At 33.9% G+C, this 17,808-nt stretch overlaps 2 protein-coding genes and 1 long non-coding RNA gene across 3 annotated transcripts; all 3 read left to right on the forward strand.

Annotated features, from left to right (window-relative positions):
* The first annotated feature begins 10,190 nt into the window (after nt 1-10,190).
* Nucleotides 10,191-11,834, forward strand: LOC140882261 (plasma membrane-associated cation-binding protein 1). The gene is made up of 4 exons (XM_073288168.1): nt 10,191-10,484; nt 10,596-10,685; nt 11,021-11,105; nt 11,223-11,834. Exons 1-4 carry the CDS (start codon nt 10,377-10,379, stop codon nt 11,576-11,578), a joined length of 639 nt encoding a protein of 212 aa, XP_073144269.1. The 5' UTR covers nt 10,191-10,376; the 3' UTR covers nt 11,579-11,834.
* Nucleotides 11,835-13,701: 1,867 nt separating this feature from the next.
* On the forward strand, nt 13,702-15,115 carry LOC140878017 (uncharacterized). Its single transcript, XM_073281621.1, has one exon. The coding sequence runs from the start codon at nt 13,702-13,704 to the stop codon at nt 14,818-14,820; it is 1,119 nt and encodes a 372-aa protein (XP_073137722.1). The 3' UTR covers nt 14,821-15,115.
* Nucleotides 15,116-15,689: 574 nt separating this feature from the next.
* Nucleotides 15,690-17,468, forward strand: LOC140877602 (uncharacterized). The gene is made up of 3 exons (XR_012149290.1): nt 15,690-15,824; nt 16,383-16,581; nt 17,258-17,468. It is a non-coding gene; the product is annotated as an uncharacterized lncRNA (long non-coding RNA).
* The last annotated feature ends 340 nt before the right edge of the window (nt 17,469-17,808 follow it).

Raw genomic sequence — 17,808 nt, forward strand, 5'->3', positions numbered from 1 at the left:
TTTGATATTTCAAATTTTCATATTTTTCTCAACTAAACATCGTAGATAAGATAAATTGATAAAAAAAAATTTAATTTATTTTTATATTATTTTATAAATGTTAAAAAATAAATTTAAATATTATTGAAAAAATAATATTTATATATAACATACAATATTAAATATATTGTATGATTTTATACACACGCAACGCGTGTGCGATTATGCTAGTGTAAATAAATGAGTAGATTAATATAAGAGTCAATTGTGAATAAATCTCTAAACCCAAACCTAACTTTTTTATAAATCCCTACAATAAAAATTCTTTCTTAAAACTCCCTAGGACCACCAAACTTGGTCAAATCCAATGTTTAATTCTTGTACCCAATTTATGCATTTATGTACTCTATTTATGTAATGTTTGTGCTCAATTATGGTACTTGAATCAATCGCCAAATTGGTATCAGAGCTTTAGGTTAAATATTCAGACTTAATATTATTCGTTAACTCATACTTTTCTTTGTTGAGGAGAAGATTTTTTTACAAAAGATGACTTCAAACGAAGGTTTGAATCAAGAGAATTTTATTTATATGAAATCCTATAAACAAGTTAATCTGTTCATATTAGATTACTTACGACAGAAAGATGATTTCTAACTCTCAATTTTTAGAAATTATCCCAGATTCCTCTAAACTCTCCGGAGATCTTAGAGAAATTCAAAAGACGGTACAATATTACAGCAATCAGCTGTATGAAATACCTCGGCAGATTGAAGGAATCCTTAAGAAACAAAAAGAAATTCTTGTAACCCTAAAGGATCTTCAAACTAAAATCACAAATCTAGAACAAACTTCAGGTTCTAGAAAAGGAAATACAGGAGGAAGGTTACCACTCTCGTTTGGTACCGAACCGTTGTTACATCAGAAAGGTAAAACCAAAATGGTTCAAAAACCTTTAACTGATGATGAAAGGATGATTAATCTTATAAAAGCAGTATCAGAGAAAAACACTATCTGATGACTACTTTAGAGAGATTAAATCTCGAGGATCTACAAGATCTCGCGGATTTTTTTGCGAATTTCAAAGTAGTAGATCTAAAAATGAACTCCTCTGAAGGTGAACAACCCATAGGAAATCCCCCAAGATATGCGGTTAAAACAGAAGAACCACATAGTGAGTTTCAGGTTAGAGAAAATTCACATCCAGCAGGAACCAGATCAAGAAGGAGTAAAATCCCACTCCATCAAACTCCTTACGGAAAAACTGTTTTAGATCCAATACATCCTTACGGGGTTATGTTAAACCTTGATGTTTTGGACTTCAAAAACAGAGAAGATCTTATAAATGATTGGACGTCAGCTATGAGAATTGCAGCAGGAACATTAGATCTCAATAAAGAAGAATTCATTAAACTTCTAGAAATGAGTCTAATGGGATCTGTCAAGATTGCTTGGGAGATGACTATGCCAGATACGAAGGAATCAATCTTAGCAGGAGAATCCCTCAGCGAAATTGGAGAAAGAATGGCCACCCTATTTAAAGCACAATTCATAGGGGTAGACTATTTCAACAATCAAGATACAGAGAAAAAGAGAAGATATACTCAAGCTCTGTATAGCCTCGAGTTACATGATATCTGTTTAGTTGATGAATACATTATGTTATTCACTAAATACAGATGGAATTCAGGAGTCGAGGAAAATGTAGCTATTCAGCTATTTTTCGCAAAAATGCCAAGTTCCTGGAGAGAAATGCTGATTAAAGAATACGTTCCAGGTCATCTTGACACTTTGGCAAGACGCGCGTCCTTTTTGAAAGGAAAATTGGCAGAATGGTGCCATATGACAGCATTACAGAAGAACTAAAAGAAAATAAGGGGTATAAATAAACGTACACCTTTATGTTGTAAAGATAATGATCTTCCAACGATCATTGGAAACAGATCACAGAGATTTAAAAGGAAGAAATTCAGAAGTAATCCCTACAATAAAAGAATGAGAAGTTCTTGGAAACCAAGAACATTTTGGTCCAAACAAAAGGCCAGATCTTATAGGTCAGGAAGAAGAAGTGGACCTACAAGAACATCCCCAGTAACAAGCTCATCATAAAACAGGGGAAGAACACCATCAAGAAGAACTTTCAGAAGAACTCCTACAAGAGCAAGTGAAAGTTTCAAGGATTGCAACTGCTGGACATGTGGAGCAAGAGGACATATATCTACAAATTGTCCAGAAAACGAGAAAAAAAGGAGTTAAACTCTTTGAAGTAACACCAGATATGGATGATGCGGTCTTCTTTCAAGATCTAGTCCAAGTATATCAATTTGAGGATATCCCCTCAGATGAAAGCATATACGAAGAAGAGATATTGTTTAGTCAAAAAGATTCTGAGGATGGATCAGAATCAGAATCAGAATAAAGAAGAAGTGTTTCGGCATGAAACACATGAAAGTTTGGCTGGATTCTTTAGCCAAACCACGATATCTCATAATATGGTCCAAAGGATTATGAGAGAAAATCCAACGTTACAAAAGTACCAGGGATTTTCGGCAGGACAAGTAGAAAGAGTCTTAGGCAACCTAGAGCTTAGACAAAGAAGACATAATTTGATTTACAAAGTATCCAGAAGGGAAATGGCAATCCCCATGGAGTTAACAAGTAATCAAATAGAGATGCAGTTAATTCCTTTTGAAGAAATAAGAGAGAAATTGCAAAAGTTGAAAAGTGAGGTAGCAAGGACGATGTCTTGGATTCATATTGGAGCAATCCAAATAATGATCAAGACAACTTTTAAAAAAGGAATAGATTCACCCATAGATATCGTAGTATGCGATAAAAGAATGGGGAATATTCAAGATGCTGTCCTGGGTACTATCTCAGGAAATCTTTGTGCAGGAAAAATTGTATGAGTTATCTATCCAAGAATAGCCTACAATTTAGCTGACAGAGACTTTAGTCGAGCCTTGACGTTGCATCAAAACTTCAAGGAAAAGAGACTAATGAAGGAAGGTAATAGACCATATTCTATTACATATCAAATTTCATATGCTCTTTCTAAGACTCATCATTCTGAATTATTTATTAGAAATGAGTTCATTTAAATTTCAGAGATCTTTGGGAAAGTTGCTCATGCAATATACCCAGAAAGAATCGAGTTTCCTTTAATTCAGAAAACAGACATTCAAATTCAAGACAGACCGGTTCTATACAGAGACCTTAAAATAGAACCGCGAAGGTTATCTTTTCAAGGAAACCGAATGACAAGTAGGAGATGGGACAAATCTCCTATTCAAGAAATTCCACCAGAAGAAAAAGAGTTTTCTATAATAGGAAAACTTAGATCTCCAGAAGGATGGAAAGAAGTGAAAATAGTATTCGATATTACAAGTCATCGGAACCAGTTCCCTTGTAACTCGATTTACTATTTGGAACAACATAAAAAAGGAACTTACCAAAGATTGATAAATATTGGAGAATTGGAAGCTCAAATATGTGGAATTCCAGGAAAAGAAGTGGATCAGCTCATTCTTGGCCTAGAGTTTCTGGAGGACCATAAACCATGGAAACGCCTTGAAAAAAGAATAGAGTTCATGGCAAAATAAAAGACTTGGAGGATTCAATAAGAATTCTACGAAATGGAAAACCAAGAGAATTGGATAAGGGACAATCCCTTAATCAGATTCGAGAACTCTGTTTACAAACAGAGGAAGAAGTAGCTGTTGAAATTAGTAAGTCATGAACATGATTTACTAGATCGCATTGAAGAGGTAGAAAGGAGTAACCATACTCTACCTTCTGAAGCCTTAGGAAGACTAAAGGTGAATAGTCTTAATCGGATTACTGAGTTACAACACAGTCTGTTAAAAATGGCAGGGCCATTTAGTAATCCCTTTAAAAAATGACAACAAGTCCTTTCTCCATATACATTCCGATAGGAATGTTGTATGAGCAATATAAGGCTGAATACTTTGCAGCTTATATTGATTCGGGAGCAGGAATTTGTACAGCAAAAAGAGGAGTCTTTCCTGAAAAATGTGAAGAAGATTTGCCAAAAATTGCTGGACGAGATTTCTCTCGAAGAATTTTAATTCTTTGCAAAAGAATAAAACAAGCAGAGATCCTTATAGGAGGAGCAGGTCAGACACCTTGGTACAAGGTAAAGACACCACCAATCTATTTCCATGATACAGGAGCTGATATCCTGTTAGGAAATAACTTCTTACAAATGTTTAAGAAGTACACACAAGACAATGAGTCAAGAAGACTTATGTTCACTACAATTTGTGATCATAAAATTATCGTTCAAAGACTCAAAGTTGCTTTTTATCGACAATTGCCGATAATATTTCGCAGCCAGCGTGGTGATAAGGGACAACTTTTTCACCCAAAAATGAAAGATCCAAGAAGGTTTGGAGAAACCATGTTGAAAATAACAACAGAACAAGAACTCCAAACAGAGGATATGGAGCTTCTCAAGGTAACTCTAAATCATAGAGATATAGAGTTAGAAAATAAGGTATCCCTTGAAGATGTCAAAATGAGGCTCAAAGAAAGTTATAATGAGCATCCTTTGGCATGGTGGGATAGAAATCAACTCAAAGCCAGTCTTACTCTAAAGGAAGGCAAAGAGTATGAATTCGTCAGATATAAGCCTATCCCGATGAACATAACAGATCAAAGGGATATGAGAATGATTATCAAGGAACATTTGGACCTTGGTCTAATCAAAGAAGGAGTTTCACCATATAGTAGCCCAGGTTTTTTGGTCAGAAATCATGGTGAAATAAAAAGAGGGAAACCCAGGTTAGTTATTAACTACCAAGGTATTAATAAAATCCTGGAGTTTGACGGGTACTTCATACCTAGTAGAGAACATCTAATTAGCTATGTACGAAATGCTAGAGTGTTCTCAAAATTTGATTGTAAGTCTGGATTCTACCAGATAAGAATGGAAGAAGGCAGTAAGAAATTCACAGCCTTCTCTACTCCACAAGGACTATATTTGGGAAGTTATGCCTATGGGATTGGCCAATGCACCCCAAATATTTCAAAGAAAGATGGATAATCTTTTTAAAGATTACTTCAACTTTATGTTTGTTTATATTGATGATATTCTTATAGCATCAAAAAACATAGACGAACATGTTAAACACTTAGAGATTTTCTCTAAGATTTGTAAACAAGAAGGACTGGTTTTATCTGAAAATAAAGCAGTCGTAGCAACAAGGAAAATTGAATTCCTTGGTATTGAGATTGATGAAACTGGAATAATTCTACAACCCCATATTGTGAAAAAGGTAAAGAATTTTTCAGATAAACTCAAAGATGTAAAACAACTCCAGAGTTTTCTAGGAGTAGTTAATTTTGCAGGGATGTTCATAAACAACCTAGCAATGTACAGAAAGGTGTTCAGTCCTTTGTTAAAAAAGGATGCCAGATTTATATGGACCGATGACCATACTAAAGGGGTAAACCAATTAAAGGAGATATGTAAGAATCTCCCAAAAATGGCTATACCCGTAGATAAAGATGATCTGGTATTATTCACGGATGCCAGTGACGAATGGTGGGCTGCAGTCCTTACCAAGATCACCCCGGATGGAGAAATACCATGCAGATACTGTAGCGGTCTTTTTTCAGAATCTGAGGCCATCAGATGACATATCAACGAGAAGAAATTCTATGCAGTTAAAAGAGCTTTTGAAAAATGGCCATTATTTTTACTTGCTAAAAAATTCACGCTGAAGGTTGATAACACCCAGGTAAAAGCTTTCTTAAGAAATAAGATTGAATCCAAACCTGAGAAAGCTAGGTTATTAAGATGGCAAGCATTATGTCAAAATTATATTTTTGATATTGTTATTATTAAATCTCATGAAAATATTCTTGCAGATTTTTTAACAAGAGATGGAAGGCAGTGATGTGGATTCCATCATGAAAATGCAGAGGCATCTCAGGAAACACCTTGGGTTGCTTCAAATCGAGTTCAACCAGTTAGTCATTAATGCTGAAATGGCTGGCAGGTTACAACAAGACGATCGGATCAAAGTATCTAATCGTATTACTGGATGTATGCAAGCTCAAACTCAACTATGGGCTGCTATTCAAGAGCCAATTGTTAAGGCTATAGAGAAACCATTGGTTTCTCATAAACATGATATGTTAAAACCATTGGTTTTACAAGAAGAAAAATTACAGCCACTGGTTGTAGAACAAAAGGTTGAGGATTCCAAAACCCAAGAAACAAGTGCTAATTTATCATCAGCTTTTGATGAATTGGATGAAGCAACAATTGATGAGAAAAACTCATCAAGTCAACCCTCCGCCTCTAGGGTAAAAGAGGAAGAGATCAATCTTAGGCCCAACACTGACAAGGGTAAATCTAAGATTGATACTAATCCAGCTATTATTTCTCCATTCCAGGTTTATCAACAAAGGTGGGAGAAATTAAAGACAAGAAGTGAAATCAATCCGAACACTTGCAGGGTTGATGTTGCTGGAATATATCCAAGGGTTTGGCTAAAAAACAATGTCAATACTAAGGATGTAAAGCTCTGGTATGAATTTGGGGCTTTGGCCTCAGTTTATACAACGTCGCCAAGCTTCCCGGAGATATCACAGTTACCAAAATGAATCCAGGAATCAGTTCAAGAAACATGGGCAAATAATGATCATTTGTCCAAAGGAGATGTGCTAGAATTATATTTCTTCAGTGCAGCTCCAGAACCAACAGGGAAAGGATCACACGAACCCTTTCATTTCATCAAGCTAAGGAGACCTGATTTGACGAGCCATAAATTTATCAAGGATCCTAAAGCTGAAGAAATACCCTTGGTGTCCACTTTTGGAGAAAATAAAATCTCAACCAGAAGGGCATGGGGTATTTGGGTCTGTCTCACCGAGATGGACAAAGTCAAATTTCCGGTCAAATTCTACCAAAATTCTGTGAATGGATCGTTCCTGTTAAACACAATGACAGGAAAAACTACGGCTTTCGCAGAAGAACTCTTCGAAAAGAAGAGAAACTTTTTGTGGAACAACAAGCTGCCGGGGAGTAAAGAAACTCGTCGAAAATTTTATAACATGGCTCACATAGAAAGATGGTCAGAGGTTATCTGCCCAGAATGTCCTGATCAGAAGGAGCCAGAGTTCGGAAAAACATTCAGACCCCGAACGGATCAAAAAGATTTTTCCGAGACAAGCAAAGGTGGACAGGGACCACCAAAGATGCGTTTTTTCAGGGGACCACTGCAAAAGCAGAAGATGCCCCGACAAGAATAAAGAAGACATGTGAGGAGTATAGAGCCAAAAGAAAAAGGACGACATGTGACTCCTCCACCAACAAACGATGCCATCAATAATGGCATAACATGACAAGGTGGATAACGGGTGATTCATCCACTAGCTAAAGATGCCATTAATAATGGCATAGAAGGACAAGACAAACAGCTGTAAGATTCCCTGAAGTTTCTCGGTGAAACGAGTGAAACCTCAGCTATAAATACAAGCGTTCAAGGAAGCTGAAGACATCGATCATTCCCTTCAGTTTTCTTACAAATAAATTGTTGTAAAATTTCTCTTTCTTTTGTATAAATTTTTTTTTTATGTATTTCAAGAACAAGGCTACTATGAGTAGCTAAACAAGTTGTCTTCTCCTCTTCAAAGGAGTTGATTTATGTAATAATATTATGTCTGAATAATTTTTCTAAAGTTTCTTGTTCTTTCATGCTCATATTTTATACTTAAATTCATATACCATACGCCTTAAGGTAGAAAACGAATTAAGGCTGTGCTGGGTGTCGTTGAAGGAGCTTGTGCAGAAACCATCTGTTGCGACTGCGTGGTTGGAGTGTGAGGAGCACTTCGTAAAACTCGGCAGGTATGACCCGATGACACTATGGTCAAAGAGATTTTTGAATTTAATTCATCTTACGGAAGCATGTTGGACCCTAATCCAGAGTATATCGGCTGAAAACCTTGCGTAACCTATAGTTCGGCTTAGCCTGAACTGGTTCGATAGGTAAAACAATGCCACATATAAAGGATTAAATGCTAAACACTTTATTAAGACAAATTTGGGGACCACTAGGGAGTTAAAACAAAGAAATTGGAGTGTAGGGAGTTAAGAGAAAGAAATGTTTGGGTTTGGGGATTTTAAAATAATTTGCCCAATATAATTTGTTGATATATATATATATATATATATATATATATATATATATATATATAAACAAGTAAATATTTTCTTTTGATATATTATTTTCTATAACTTTTTCTTTGGGTTATATTGATAGCTTCTTTTTTTTTTATATAAGAGAAGAATTGTTATAAATATATCTTAAACTCGAGATCTCAATTCAGATATAGAAACTAAAATATTAGTGTCACATAAACTACACAATAATATTATTATTATTATTATTATTATTATTATATTCGTCTGCAAATTTTTCTACATGGTTCAATTATTGATATCCACATGCGGTATAACAATAATATTTGACAATATTCACATTTTCCCCTAAAAATTAATATTCGATTTGCATATACCTACACGATATACTAATTGTCTAATTCCTTAGTTATTTAAACATCTTAATTTATGAGTATGCAATAAGATTTTCTCTTGATTTATTATCTACTCAATTTTTTTTAACAAAACATTAATTTAATTATTTATATAAAAAACATATATGATTGGACAAGAATTTAATGTAAATCGGAGTCAAGGAAATATATGAAATATCTGAATTTATTTGTTATCAATAAATAAAAATAAAAAAAGATTTTAAAAAATTTGAAGAATTAAGAAACCAGCGAGGCCACGTGAGGTAGAAAAGACACTGGGTCCCTCTAATTGTCATTGCCACCTTTCAATCAGCTTATTGCCAGCTGTCATTGATGACATTTTTGACCTTCCATGTTTCTTGTTCTCACCAAATTCAAATAAAACTTTATCATTTCTAATTAATTTCTCTTTCTATTATTTATATATATATATATATATATATATATTGACGATGTCAAAACTTTTAAAACCGCTTTACAAATCAATTTTGTGAGATTAATTTTTTATTTAAGTTATCGATGAAAAAATATTTTTTTTTATAAAAAAATATTACTCTTTATTGTAAATATAAGTAGTATTGATCTGTCTCATGAAAACAAAATTCGTGAAACAGTCTCACAATAAACCTATTATATGTATAATCATATCATACATAATAAATCTATACTTGTATAGAATACCAGCGTTCTATTGAAAACATATTTATACAATTGAAATATTTCAAATATATATATATATATATATATATATATATATATATATATATGAGTTTTGCTATCATGTCCATCCACCGTGTCCATATAATGTGCTCACCATGAGGTGATACTCAATTATTGGACGCACAATTCATCACATCCAATAGTTGAGTGTCACCTCATAATGGGCACATTAGGTGGGCACGGTGAGTGAGCAGAATAACAAAATTATATATATATATATATATATATATATATTCATCAATTCACAATATAATTGTAGTATACATCGGCTTGATTGATTGAATGAAAATGTGAATTTATTCTCAAATTACGTCCAACGATATGTTGTACCCTGGACCTCTGGTTTTTCTTAAACTTCATTTCTTTAAGAGAGACGCATTAAAATAATAATAATAATTCACACCCTCGACTCCACCACAATTTTTTTAAACTCAAAATATATTATAAGAAAAAAAAAAGTTCCTTGGGATCGTCTAAACTAATTTTGTGAAACACATCTTTTAACAAATTTTGTCCATGAAAAATATATTATTTATGAAGTCAAAAATAATAATTTTCACTACAAATATTAATCAGATCATCGACCCATCTCGTTAATATTAATACGTATGACCGTACCACAAAATATGTGCTGCGTTATAAAATATCACCGGAAAAAGAAATGAAAATAAGCAAATGCATTTGTGTGCGCAATAATGTACTATCAATACAAATGGGGTTAACCAAAAAAGAAGAAGATAAAATAAATAACGTAGTCTCATTTTTAATTTTTCTTCCTAGAGTGATTAATTATTTATTTATATATATATATATAAATAAAAGAAATATATTTATATATCTATCTGTTGGCTGTTGCTGACACGCCTCCTAAGCCATATATTTTTTATTTGGGGGCATTGTATGGTTTTGGGAATCAATTCATGATTGATTTTTTATTTTATTTATTTATTTATTTATCTATCAAACCTACTCTGCAACTCTATCATTTATTTCCACCAAATTATTCCTTAGCTTCCTCCCAAACATTCATTCATACTCCCATCTTTTCCCTTTTTTTCCCCAAAAAAAACTTATTATTACTAATATTATCTAAAGAAATTAAGGAAGATATGGTGAATTACTGGAAATCCAATGTTCTTCCAAAGATCAAGAAAGTGTTCGAAAATCCCAAGAAGACCGCCGCCGCCGAAGCTTGCAAGTCTTTCGATGAGTCTAAGGTACCTAGCTACTTCAATTCAATTCGTATAAATACATACATACATACATATGTGTACGTATATATTTATACATGATGAACATATATATATATTGAAGTACTGTACGTGCAGGAGGAATACTCTAAAACCTTTGAAGACAACAAGGCTGAGCTTCAGCCTAAGGTGGTTGAAATCTATGAAGCTTGCTCAGCTGAAATCAAGGCAAGTAATTCACCTTAATATATATATATATATATATATATATATATATTCTTTGATTATTTTTGGTTCTTCAAGATGGGATTTTTAGTTTTATGTTTACCTTTTCAAGAGTAGATTATTTTCATTATTTTTTTTGGATAATTAAGTAGAAATTGTTAAAAGAAAATTTTCATAATCATTTATTTTTAGAGATTGCAAAATACCTTAAAATCTGGTTGTATAAAGATTAATTATTGACACTTTCTTTAAAGTAGAAGTTGCTGAAGATCCAAGTTTGAATTATAATTTTTTTTGACTGATTAATTAATTAATATATGTGTTTGGGAAAGTAACAGACTTTGGTGAAGGAGCCAAAGGAGTCAGGTCTGAAGAAACACTCAGCAGCAGTTCAGAAATTTCTTGATGAACTCACTAAGATTGGTACGATCGATCATTAATTAATATATAATATATGGTTAGATTTTTTGATGATGGTTTTATATAATATAATATAATGTAATAATGATGAATTAATTGTTGTTATATATGTTTCCAAAGAATTCCCTGGAAGCAAGCCAGTGAGCGAAGCAGCCACCAAAGTCGGGCCTGGAAATCTACCAGGCCCGATCTTCTTCGTGTTCGAGAAAGTCTCCACGTTCGTAGTCACGGAGGAGGAGAAGAAGAAAGAAGAGGAGGCGCCGCCGCCGCCTGCGGCTGAGAAAACCGGAGAAGAAACCTCCACCAGTGCTGCAGAAGTCAAAGAGAAAGAGATTGTGGCGGAGCCTGTCGTCGTCCCGGAGGAGAAAGCACCTCCCCCGCCGCCGGCCGAGGTCGAGAAGGTGGAACCGCCGCCGCCTGCGGCGGAGGCCGAGCCACCCAAGGTCGAGGAAGTGGCGCCGGCGAAAGCGTGCTGATGTGGCGGAGCTCCGGTGGCGCGCAAATGTGTGTAAAATTTATGTTGTTAATTAAGAGAGAAAAAGACATACTGTTATTATGATTTTTTTTATTATTCTTTGTTACGTTACGTGTATCGTTTGTTTAAAATTGTAATTTTGTGTTAAAAAAAATTTAAGCTTTGGTTTGTGAATTATTAATTAATTAATTGTTTTGCGTGGAATTGTATTTACAGATTGGTTTTTGAATTAAACAAAGTACATTTCTTTTTATTAATCTCATTAATTAGTTAATTTATTTCATGTGTTTTTAATAATTTTTTTGGGTTACATCATATGTAGAATCAGTATTATACATTACATTTGAAATTATGTTAATGTTTTTTTATATAGATATTTATATGAAAGGTGAACATATAAGTGTCAGTGTACATATATCATTTACTTAATTCATTATTCATTCATGGAATCTTAATCATTTGTTCAATTTTCAACACGCCCACAGATTTATGATGCTCCAAGCTGTTTTGTAATAATAAATTAATAATAATAATAAAGATTTGATCATCTTGGTGTATTTCGCCGCGGAATATATTAAATAATCAGATATTATACTTTTGACTAATGCATTTAATGTCCGAATTCGAATAACCAGAGAATAAACCTTCCGAGTTTAATAAAAACAAAACTCACGTTACATGGTTTTATTGATCAATTTTATGAAATAGATTTTCTACTCGAATTACATGAAAAAATATGTTTGTATGCTAAAAATATTATTTTTTTATTGTAAATATGAAAAATATTGACACATCTCAAAAATAAAGATCCGCAAGGACATATCACTTTAAGGCGTATCACTAGAAACTTACTTCATATTTAAATATATATAAAATAATTTCAAAAAATATATATAATATGCACTAACGCATATTTTTATTAATATATACTTGTAAAAAAACGATAAAGGGTTTGTACTTTTATAAAAAAAAAACATTGAATTTTTTAATAAACTTTAGATACCTCTTAATTTATGGAGACAAACTTTTTTTTTTTAAGTATGAGTGTACATGTAATTGTTATACGTAGTACTTTGCAAACTACCGTAGCTAAATAAAATGTACTTAACGATATATACACAATGAGGCACCCAATAAAATATTAGTTGAGATAATGACGTTATTTTCACAAAGTAAGACACGCAATTGGGAGGAACAAATTAAATTGTACTTGAGTGAATCATTAGTTGGATGACACCTTGCCATGATTGATTAGTGGGTTATCTATAATACGTCTTTGATGAAGTGTAACTTGAATTTTATATTTAGGAGTCGTTGCTTATATATATCTTCGAGTTTATTTGTGTGTGGGGTCGTTAAAATTCTAAAATTATATATATATATATATATATGATAAAAAAAAAAATATTGCTTGCGGGTGGGTATAACACGCATGTACTCGTATTATTATTTGCTTATTTCATAAAGAAAGTGACTCAATTAGTGATGCCATCGTTATAAGATGGAAAAACTCTTGTGAGATTATTTTATATGTAATATTATTTTTTATGTTACAAATATTATTTTTTGTTCTATTAATTTATGTCTATTTTCAGAAATGCTCTAAATAAAAAAAATTATTTTAAAAAGAAAAACGAAATTTCGATGCAAATAAATTCCGAAAGTAAGAAACTCGAAGCCTATAAGCAAAGTGTCTGGTTTGAATATAAAAACTCGAAAGCTTACAATGAAGATTTAAATTAAATTAAAATAAAAATAAATTAAATAAAAAGATAATCTTGATTAATTACACAATTCGTGCGCAGCGACTATCAACAATTGTATTGTTTGCGTATTAGTGCGCATAATTAATGTCAACCCCTTAATCTTATATATAAAATTATGATTTGACAATCACTAATAAATTAATTTTTTTTAAATTTTGATTTTGCTCTCTAAAATCAAATCTAAGACGTGACAACAACTCAGTTAAAGACTAGCAAAGTCGTGGAGAAGATTTAAACATGGCAATCACAACCAAAAACAACTAACGTACATGGCACCCACTAATGAGCGAGCTTTGCTTGCTTACTATATAAGTAGCAGAAGACAAATCTTTCACTCCAAATTAAAGTGAACAAGAACATGGCAAAGGCAAAGATGAACAAACCTCATGGAGAAATCACTAATTTCAACATACAACTGCTTGCAGACGTGTATTCGAGTAGCACTCGCGAAAGCTTCGACTGGGAGAAGCAGATTTCAGTGGATCCAGTCTCAATAAAACCAGCTCATAGTTCTAAATGGGAGGGAAAGGGCAGTATAAGCAGCAAATTCCTCAGCTTTAGCCTACCTAACTCGGTCACTTCGTCGCCCTTGAAGCAGCAGGTGCAGAAGAAGAAGACCAAACGTAAAGATGGGCACGTCCCCAGCCCGTTGTATCGTCAGAATTCGGTGGCTCTCACCAATCTGGAGCAGCTCCGGGAGAGGAACATGAGGAGGAGCAAGTCGTGTGGTGAAGGACGAACATGCCAACCGTCGGTTGATTTCGATCTTTTGTCTCATGCTATCAAGATCAATGCCCTTCAAGAAACTGAGAAAAAACCAGCCGACGATCATCACGTGCATAATGGTATTGGTATGGCACTTAAAAACTCGGAATCTTTTCCGTGTGACCAAGATGACAGGTTCAAATGTGGAGCACTTTGCTTGTTCCTTCCGGGGTTTGGAAAGAATGCAAAACCAGTGAGATCAAGAAAGGATATTCCTCATCCAGCTGATCACGTGGGAGTCAATGAGGGGCAGGTAGTGGTGTCTCAGAGAGTTTCTCTCGAGAAATTCGAATGCGGGTCGTGGAGATCGTCTGCCATAATCATGAACAATGAAGATGACGGAGACAGTGCTTCAAGTATGTTTTTTGATCTGCCTATGGAGCTAATTCGCTGCAGTAATGTTAACGACGCTGAACTCCCCATCACAACCGGTTTTGTGTTCGATAAAAACACCACCACCACCACCAACAATAATACGGGTAAAAAAGGGGGTCTCAAGAATAGCAGTACCATCAACAACACTGTTAATTCAAATGTAGCATCCGCATCCAGACTGTTGCACAGTGAATCTATGTCTAATTCATGTCGCCATGTTCATTTTCCTGCATCGTCTCCTACACTGTATCCAGCTTCGCCGAGTTCTTGCATCACACCACGCCTCCGCAAAGCCAGAGAGGAATTTAATGCATTTTTAGAAGCACAGAATGCATGAGAAGACATACCTCAAACATCCCATTCTCTTGCCAGATATACAAATCTTGATTACATACACGTTTCCATCTCCTCTTCTAGTAAATATGTATAAGCTTGAACATTTTGTTTGCTTGGCCGGGTTGTGCAAGCAAGATTGAGATAGATCACAAGTTTTACGTCTGTGATCAACCAATTACCTCACTGGTGAAGCAATTGGTTTTTAGGGACTCTCGATTGATTCTGATCAAAATCAACGAACGGAGTTTGAGTGGTGGAGTCCGGGCCTCCCACCATAGCAATCTTCAATATTTCTTATGAACTCATTATTTTCATGTCATCTATACACACACATATACTATAAGGCCCTGAAAATATGAATATTAATTACGGAATTAGAGATTTAAATTTCGTATTTGGAAATTATGGAAGTTAGAGATGTAATTTTCGAGCCGAAAATATTTAATTTGAGAATTTACGGATATTTGGGAATTAAATTCCGGGATTCTTAAATTAAGAGAATAAATATTCTAATTGAATATTTATGAGATTAAGATTTAAATTCTGAGTTTTGGAATTAAAGAGGATTTAATTTGAAGAAGAAACTCGAGGAGGGCCCAATTTGCAAATATTGAGAAGTTCAAGGACTAAAATGCGATTTTAATCCATGAATATTTAATTTGAAAATATTTGGAATTTAGAGTTAAATTCTATTATTATTAAATTATTTAGGATTAAAAGTGAATTAAATCGCTTGTTCGGGGACTGATTTGCAATTGTCCAAAAGTTTAGGGGCCAAAGTGCAATTTCCTAAAGCAAGTGGATTACACATGGCTTATATTTGATGCACTATACGTGTATGTATCATGTTCTTCAGATTCCATTCAGCAGCTCCAACCGTGGGAGAAGGAAGGAAAGCTCCAAACCATTTTTGTTCTTTGCAATTCCGGTAAAACTCGATCCGGTCGGTAGAATTTCAAATTGATCGTATATTTGTGATCACGGATTTGAGTGCTACACTTTGACGTAAGTTTGGCTAAATTCTACCTTGTTTTAATTTTGAGATGTTGTTAGAATTACGATTTGATTGTATAAACGTGTTCTAGTATATACGACGATAGCGTATCTAAGTCGGATTTAGAAAATATCGTCGTTTGGACATGTTTTTGAATTATGGACTATTTTCTGAAATTTCTGGAATTTTTGGGTTACTGATTTCGTGTGATATGGATTGAATTGAGTATGGAAATGGGTTTGAAGTATAGTATTGATGGTGTTTATGCTTTTGGAATTACCAAATTCGAGCCGTTACGCCGTCGATTTTAGTTTGATGAATTTCTGAAAAATTGAGATGTTGATTTCGAAATTGTAGTAATGAAATGATATTGATATGAAGTAGATATCAATGTTTGAAGGTTGTGTAAGTTGTTAGAATTAATAGATAGGACTTCTCGGTGCCGGTTTGTAACCGATACGATACCGGTTTGAATGTCGGTTATCTTGGCAAGTTTTGAAGTGTTAAAGCAATTGTGAGATTAGATGAAATTGAATGCTAATATATGACTTGTAAACACTTCAATTCAGATTTAATTTGAAAGGTATCGAAGTCGATTCGACGAGTCCGAAATTGAATTGACATGAGCTATAAGTTGGACACAACTAGAGTTGAAATAGCAAGAAGGTTTGAGCAGATTTTGAAGAAGCTTGTGTGATCAGAATTTGCAAGAGTTTGAGAAGTTTAGAACAAGAGAAGAAAGATATGATTCGACATTAACCTCGACAGGTAGAATAACTCGAGAACGTGGTGGTTTTCGAGTTTATTAAATCACATACATGCATGATTAGTTGTTTTACTTAATCTTTTATGATTTAAATGAATTACTTGACTTAGTTGATTTGGTTGATATATGAGTTGTTTGATTCAAACATAATGTACTTGTTGAGTTGTGGTAGATTGATTTTAGAGTTGATAGTAAACCTCTTGAGCCACAATTCTTTCGAAACCTTGAAAACAGAATCGAAAAGAAAATATTGGACGTGGTGAACTTGTATATGAGAGGCTAGAGATCTGACTTGATTTCTTTTTGCCACAGTTCTCAGTATAGTGTTCACAGTCCAGGGAATACGAGATTGTTACCACCTCGAGCGGGAGTGTAGGTGGGAGGCTTGATTTGTGGCCTTATTATATTTTCGGGATCCCAACGAAATGATTTTTGAAAATATCGATTCTGTCAGACTTGAATCCTTGAACCCTCGACTTGTCTTTGAGTCTTTATGTTCTGAATGAATTTTCTTTGAAATATATTCGACAAGTAAGGGTATAAGAAAATGATGATTGTGATAGTAGATTTACTTGTTGAGTTATATCTACTTGATTTATATAGATGTCTTTCATACTGATATTTATTCTCACGGAGTTATCCGGCTGTTGTTTTGCTTGTATGTGTGCATTGCATCAGGTTGAAGAGTAAGCGAGTCGGACTTGACAGGGAAGCGAGAGATTGAGAGATTAGAGTGGAGACTCGGGTGTTAGAAGAAGTTTATGTTTTGTCAAAACATGTTAGATTTGGATTCCAATATTGAGTTGTTGAAACATTGGTTGAGACGTTAATATATTTTCATGTTTGATGTTTGTATTAAAGCTTGAGACTAGCCTTTAATCTAGATGTATATGATGTTGCTACCTTGAAATCTAGTTGAGTTACTTTTTGTAGATTCTACATGTAAACTTGAGTTGGTTTATATAAAGAAATGAGACTTATCTTCTTGTAGCATCATGCTCTCTTGGTTATGAAAATACTTGTTCAATTTATGCCTTTAGCTTTGATATATCTTAGAGAAATTGGCATGAACTTGTTTGCATTCTCTTGGATAGGATTATGTTAGCTTTGTTATATTTTGTTTAGATGTTCAGAATTGGCATGGAATGTTTTGACAGTAGCAACCATGCGCTTATTTTTTTTTGGACGTCTGGCCTGCGCACGAGCGAGCCCCTGATCGCGCGCGCGTG

This window comes from Henckelia pumila, chromosome 2, assembly GCF_033568475.1.
Source record: "Henckelia pumila isolate YLH828 chromosome 2, ASM3356847v2, whole genome shotgun sequence".
NCBI lineage: Eukaryota > Viridiplantae > Streptophyta > Magnoliopsida > Lamiales > Gesneriaceae > Henckelia > Henckelia pumila.